We start from the raw sequence: 6812 nt of genomic DNA, 5'->3' as shown, positions 1-6812 counted from the left end.
CCCACCCCCCCCCCGCCGCTGGTCCCCCCCCCCGTGGGGAGTCCACGGAGGGCCGTTTCTTGGACAGCCCTCTCTTTGTTCGCTTCGGCCGTGGCGGCTCCGCGTTTTCTTTGTCTACCGGGACACTGCGCTGCCCACGCTATCCCCTCCTCCGCGCAGCTCCCCCCCGAGCATTCGGCGCTTTCGTGTCCGTGCGAGAAGGGAGCGGAGGCCTGAAGGCGAACGGAAAGCGGTCCGTGAGGGGCTTCGGTGGGGGACGCTGAGACCTTGAGGCTCCTGCGAAGGCACCTCCGAGCGGCAGCGCGGGGGGAACCGTCCGAGTTTCTCCTCTTCAGCCACCCGCATCCCCGCAGCGCGGTCCCACGGGCATCTGCCGGCCTCTGGGGAAGAGAAGTGCTCGCTAGCCTGCAGCTGGATCCAACGAACGAAAGAAAACTTTTCTTTTTTTTTAATAGTTTTTCTTCAAGTGACCTATGCAGAAATTTTGGAGTGTGTTTCACATTTTTCCTAACAAACCTCACGTCCATGCTGCTTACCGTAGGTCAGACTGTACGTGTGAAGTGGATGAATAAGTACTGAGAGAGTTATGAGGCTATATTTTTAAATTAAATTGTTATAAATTTTAAATGGTATATACTCAGAATAGAAGTGATATTGCTATGGTACTTGCCAATTGTTTTATTACTAGTATTTCATGCACTTCAAACATGTCTACCTCTTAAAAATGATTTATATCCTTTTAAATTTGTAGAGTTGTTTATGTAATTTCATTCCTGAACGACATTTACAGAATGTAGGCAACATCTCCAGAATATTTCTTGTCAGAATATATTCCCTAAATTCAGGGGAAAACATGACTCAGATATTAATATATTAAGTTACAGGTGTCCAAAAAAAGTGCAATTTGTTTTTTGTGATTATGATTGTGAATTCCGTTTTCATTTCAACTGTTAGTTTGAGCAAATTATGGTTAAAAAAGTGTCACTCGTATATGTGTGACATGAGCAGGCAAAACGAGCTTTAATTTATTTATGTTTGCTTTTTGACTGAACAGAATGAACTAAAACTCTTTGTAGATTAACTGGAAGGGTTGCTGGTGGACCTGCCAGGCTGGTGCCTAACATTACCATTTGGCTCCACAAAGTCTACTTTGTTCTTTATACCTGAAGATTTGTGTCTAGATATGTTACCTGATGCGGTTATAAACAAAGTTCTGAATACTAAAGGAAACTTAAAGGAACTACACAAAATCTTTTAGTCTGTCAAAAATCATGATTTCTTCTTAACTCTTTCTAAATGCAGGATGAGTATCCCGGTATAACCTCTCCTTCTAGCTGTGTAACTGCTGGAAGACCTGGTAAATCATCTTCCAATGTGTCCTGGCAGAAATGGGTGATGCAGAAGCTGAGACCAGTAGCTTACAGGTTAATTAACTGCAAACACCTTTCCCCAAAGTGTCAAGCACATTTGATATAATTTAATTTCATGCTTTCTAGAAGGCTGACTTGCCTGAAGGTTGCTACCAGTGGCCACGGATGTGTGTCCTAAGTGTTAGTGACGTCGTCAGTTCTCTCATGGACCAGAGGGGTGTTCTTAGACAAAAACAATTAAGGCAGAAAGGAAATCTTGCTGAATGAAGTTGCTTTTACTGTGGATTGGAGCCAATAAACATTATTTGTATCAAAGGTTAGGATCCAATCCCCAGAGTATAGGAACTATATTTTGCTCGTGAGTTTGGACCCATTGTACTGGGACTTAAATGAAAAAGGAAACCTTTGCAAAACTCTGTTCCATTAAAAAACAAAACAAAACCAAAAAAACAACTCTGCAGCTTTTCAGGTATGCTTTAATTAGGACAGTTGCCCTATTCCCGGATTAAACTAAACTAAGGAACTTGTATTTGATGCAGTAAGGCAACATTTCACCAGGACTGCACAAGAAAGTACATAATTAGTAAAAAAATCATCACATCACTGTATTATATCTAACTTCAAAGTTGCTCTTAGTTTTTCTTGAGAGGTTACATGACAATTTAAATCCATAGCTGTATCTGCTACAACTGTAATAATAATAATAATAATGAGTAATAATAATATGCAAACTGAAGACATGTAAGATCTTTTTGGTGGAGTACATTATGCCTAACATTGCAAATAAATTAAAGGTAAAAAGAAATAGCAAAGCTTTTCATCTTACTTTTTAACTAGGCAATTCTAAGACTTTGGAGATATAGACTGACATTATTGAATTATCCCTAAACACAACTGTGACCTGTAACATTTCAAGGACCTTGGTTGGAGGGTTTGTTTGCATCACAAGTTCTTTAGAACGTGAAGGTTTATTGGAAGCCAGCTATACAGCTAAGGCACCATATGGTATGGACTTCCTCTTTACTACTGTTTGTTGTACATGCAAATGAGAGAGAGCTCATTTATTTAAACTTGCTTTGCTACACTCCTCCATCCAGTGGAATTTGCCCGAAAGCCTCAAGTCTTAATACCAGTCCATTTGCTAGCACTCTTATCATATAAACCATCTGACTTAGAGGACATTTACATTTGAGGCCTCATCAGAATGATGACAGCACACAGTTCACAACTGGTACGGGCACTAGTGGCTAAGGACAAAAATAGGGAATGCGAAGAAGTGGACCTCAGTACAACAGAGAGTGTAACTCCAGTTACTGAGGTGAGCAGAGCAGTGAGTGAAATAAGAGGCGTTTTGAAAGAAATTCTGAAGAAAACAATGAATTTTGGGTCAGATGACAAAAAAAGTTTGGAGAGGTGTTGAATTTGCTTCTGCACGCAGAGAAGGGCAGGGCCCTCTCCTGTGGTACCAACTCTGATTTCCATATATAGGAGTTTGTTTAGAGAGAAATCCCACTCCTGGATACAGATACCCCCAACCCAAGGCTTTCTCTGGAATTCCAGCGCTTTGATCTAGAGGTGTGCGCTTGCATTCCGAAAAACGCATCGTATCCTGGCCTGCATAGAAAGCAGCATGGCCAGCAGGTCGAGGGAGGTGATTGTCCCATCTGGTCTACTCTGGTCTTGTGAGACCCCACCTGCAGTAGTACTGTGTCCAGCTCTGGGGTCCCCAGCACACGGAAGATATGGACCTGTTCCAGTTGGTCCAGAGGAGGGCCCCAAAAATGGTCAGAGGGCTGGAACACCTCTCCCATGAAGAAAGGTTGAGAGAATTGGAGTTGTTCAGCTTGAGGAAATGGCAGCTCTGGGGAGACCTTCTTGCAGCTTTTCGATATAGAAAGATGGAGAGAGCCTGGAGGCCTGTAGTGACAGGACAAGGTGTAATGGTTTTAAACTAAAAGAGGGTAGATTTAGATTGCATATAAAGAAGAATTTTTTTTTGTAACAAGGGTGGTGGGACACTGGACCAGGTCACCCAGAGAAGTTGTGGATGTCCCATCCCTAGAATTGTGCAAAGTCAGATTGGACGGGGCTTTGAGCAACCTGGTCTAATGGAGGGTGTCCGGGCCCATGGCAGGAGGGTTGAACTATATGACCTTTGATGGTCTCTTCCAACCCAAGCTGTTCTACGATTGCCATCTTCTGACATACACGTATGCAGGGATCTGTTCTGGAAACTAAATATAGAAGACTTGCACACGTTAAAACACAGTTTTGACATCATCACAGCTCTTCAAGAAGAGAAGTATAAGTGCCAGGAGATATGTAGCTGCAGCTAATGAGGATAAATAAAACAGCATAATGAGGATCACTAAAACAGCGTAATAAAAACATTACAGCTCTAAACATATCCACTTGCAAACAAACCCCTTAGGCACAGATACTATCACCATATCAAAATAGTCTGGTGCTCCAGGCACCTCTCTTTATGTTTCTCCCCACAAATGATCCCTGGTGTCCCCCTTTGCCCAGAATCCAGTCCTACCTAAACAGCCTCTCTGTTACAGCTTGGGGGTGGGGGAAGAGCAGCACAGGGTGTAGCGTCTTGGTATAGGTGGTATTTTCCTTCCTCCAGGCACAGAGCATTAGTCTTCCTCCCCAAGGGATGGGGAGGACAGAGGTGCTGCACAGGTGAGAGCTGTGGCCCTAACACAGAGCGCTGCGGACCATCAGGTACAGCTTCTGGGAACATCCTAGCGAGAGGAATCAGCCGGAGAGTCTTTCTCACAATTTATAACAGAGACTCAAAAGAGCTTTAGCATTGCACTGTTGGGTGAAACTCGTGCCAACAATGTAGAATATTAATTCAAATAATATCGCCCACTGTTAACTGATGTAACAAGAGGAACAGCTATGCTCAGTAAGGGAATTTAAAAATGGTAAGTCTGAAAAAAAACTACCCACAACCCAAAACAAAACAAACAAAAAACAAACCAGGAAACAGGAACATACCAGCACTGCAAGGAGTTTATTCAGAAGGGAAAGATGCTACATTGTTGCTTTACCCTGCAGATCTGACTATTTAGGTATTTAGGTCAAAATGAGCCCCTTCCCCTAATGCATTTCTCATTTTATTTCTAAATAAAGTCCCAGGGAAGCTTTACATCCTTTAGAGAACAAAGGCCTGCAAAGACAGCCTTTCTTCATTCGCAGATATAATTATCTGGCTTTGGGACAGTCTCTTAATTATTTTCATGCTGCATAGCTTCATCCACTCCTCCGAGTCTTTTAGCCACCGCCCCCCCCTATATTTCACACTACAAGTAGCCTGTGAAATCATGAAAGTTGAGCAGATTCAATCTTAAGTGTTTTACTGATTCTGTTACAAGAAACACACAAAACAATCGATGAATCACCACAAGCATAATTGGTGTTCTTTCATGAGAAAGAATGAGGACTTTAGCAGTTTTATCACCACTCACAGGCAGAAACCAAAAGAAGCGACCACAGAGCATGGTTTTAGGTCCTTAACAAAAGCAAGATAGAAGAAATCCTTAGCACCTTTGTAAAGAAAGCATCACAACTCTTTTTCTGAGTGTGTGGGTGGCTCTGAAAAGAGCCTTTGGGTTATAGTGTTGCTGTTTACAAAGTCTCAGTCGCTTTGATCGCTGAGCTTATTTGCTCTTGGCTTTATGACTTTCAGTCTTCTTGGGCAGCAGCACGGCCTGGATGTTGGGCAGCACCCCGCCCTGCGCGATCGTCACCTTGCCCAGCAGCTTGTTGAGCTCCTCGTCGTTGCGGATGGCCAGCTGCAGGTGGCGGGGGATGATGCGCGTCTTCTTGTTGTCGCGGGCCGCGTTGCCCGCCAGCTCCAGGGTCTCGTCCGTAGGGACCTCCGGCCCGCCCGCCATGTAGACGGGCGCCCCGGCCCCGACTCGCTCTGCGTAGTTACCTTTGCGGAGAAGGCGGTGGACGCGGCCGACGGGGAACTGCAGCCCGGCCCGCGACGAGCGCGACTTGGCCTTGGCGCGCACTTTGCCTCCCTGCTTCCCACGGCCCGACATGTTTCAGACGCCTGAAAAAGAACGACAACCGCCCCACGCTGCAAAAGACAGAGAAAGACATCCTGACGCAGCGGCTCTTCCCCTTTTATCCCCTCCCTGGGCGGGATTAGCCCTTGGTGATTGGCTGGAAGCAGCCGGTGCATACACAACCAATGAGAAGACGGATCGTGTTATGACCAATCAGAGAGAAGGGTACGCCCCGCGTAGGGGGAGGACCAATCGTATTGTACGAGTGAGAGGTTCGGCGTTTGCATAACAGCAGTATAAATAGAGGGCGCTGCGGCCATTTTAGCTGTCGAGCAGCTCGTGAAAGAAGCTGAAAATCTGTTCAAAATGCCCGATCCGGCCAAGTCCGCCCCCGCGCCCAAGAAGGGCTCCAAGAAGGCGGTGACCAAGACGCAGAAGAAGGGCGACAAGAAACGCAAGAAGAGCCGCAAGGAGAGCTACTCCATCTACGTGTACAAGGTGCTGAAGCAGGTGCACCCCGACACGGGCATCTCGTCCAAGGCCATGGGCATCATGAACTCCTTCGTCAACGACATCTTCGAGCGCATCGCCGGCGAGGCCTCGCGCCTGGCGCACTACAACAAGCGCTCCACCATCACCTCGCGGGAGATCCAGACGGCCGTGCGGCTCCTGCTGCCCGGCGAGCTGGCCAAGCACGCCGTCTCCGAGGGCACCAAGGCTGTCACCAAGTACACCAGCTCCAAGTAGAGCCTCTCGCGCCGCCAGTTTTAACCCAAAGGCTCTTTTAAGAGCCACCCACATACTCCCTGAAAGAGCTTTAACGCATTAGTATCTCAGTTTTTTCAGGTGTGAAAACTTACTTAAGGAAAAAAAAAGTAAAACTTGCAATGAATCTGTTCAATCACATTATCAGCTTATAATGATTAATAGTCTATGTCTGAAATCCTTGATGAATGTTTTATAGTTTCAAGTACATTCAAATTAGTTAACATTTAGGAATGGTTAATAACATTCAAATACTTTTGCAGCAAACTGTCAGCAACACTGTTAAGCTTTTCTACAACAGAGATAGGAGATCCAGTGCATTCTACTACAAGTTCGATCATAAATAAGAAATTCACAGATTTCCCAGTAGCTACGTTAACGCAGCCGCCCTAAAAAATGAGGATGAGGGAAAAACAGACGACCCTGACCACTTATTTTTTGCATAGCGGTCCCGGGACGGTCTGAGCTTTAAATTTTCCCGTTCTGTATGAGAAGACGGGAAGCAGTCTTGCAGATAAGAAGACCGGGAGAAGCGGGGACACCTCTAAGGAGGGGTAGATGCTTGGAGAGGACGAGCTGTCCAGGGACGCGGGACCACCGGCAGCCGCGCGGGCTTTTCCAAATTTTCCGATCGTCCGATAAGCGGCTG

The 6812-nt window shown here is 45.7% G+C and overlaps 2 protein-coding genes across 2 annotated transcripts; one reads left to right on the top strand and one right to left on the bottom strand.

The window, feature by feature from the left end:
• Positions 1–4929: 4929 nt before the first annotated feature.
• LOC104294733 (histone H2A.J-like) lies at positions 4930–5431 on the bottom strand. Its single transcript, XM_009894375.1, has one exon. It carries the CDS (start codon positions 5429–5431, stop codon positions 5042–5044), a length of 390 nt encoding a protein of 129 aa, XP_009892677.1. The 3' UTR covers positions 4930–5041.
• A 331-nt stretch (positions 5432–5762) lies between these two features.
• On the top strand, positions 5763–6220 carry LOC104294734 (histone H2B 1/2/3/4/6-like). The gene has a single exon (XM_009894376.1). The coding sequence runs from the start codon at positions 5765–5767 to the stop codon at positions 6143–6145; it is 381 nt and encodes a 126-aa protein (XP_009892678.1). The 5' UTR covers positions 5763–5764; the 3' UTR covers positions 6146–6220.
• Positions 6221–6812: the final 592 nt, after the last annotated feature.

Source organism: Charadrius vociferus, unplaced genomic scaffold (assembly GCF_000708025.1).
Source record: "Charadrius vociferus isolate BGI_N301 unplaced genomic scaffold, ASM70802v2 scaffold871, whole genome shotgun sequence".
NCBI classification, from domain to species: domain Eukaryota; kingdom Metazoa; phylum Chordata; class Aves; order Charadriiformes; family Charadriidae; genus Charadrius; species Charadrius vociferus.
The sequence above is the reverse complement of the archived record's forward strand: the minus strand, read 5'-3'. Positions and strand labels throughout refer to the sequence as shown.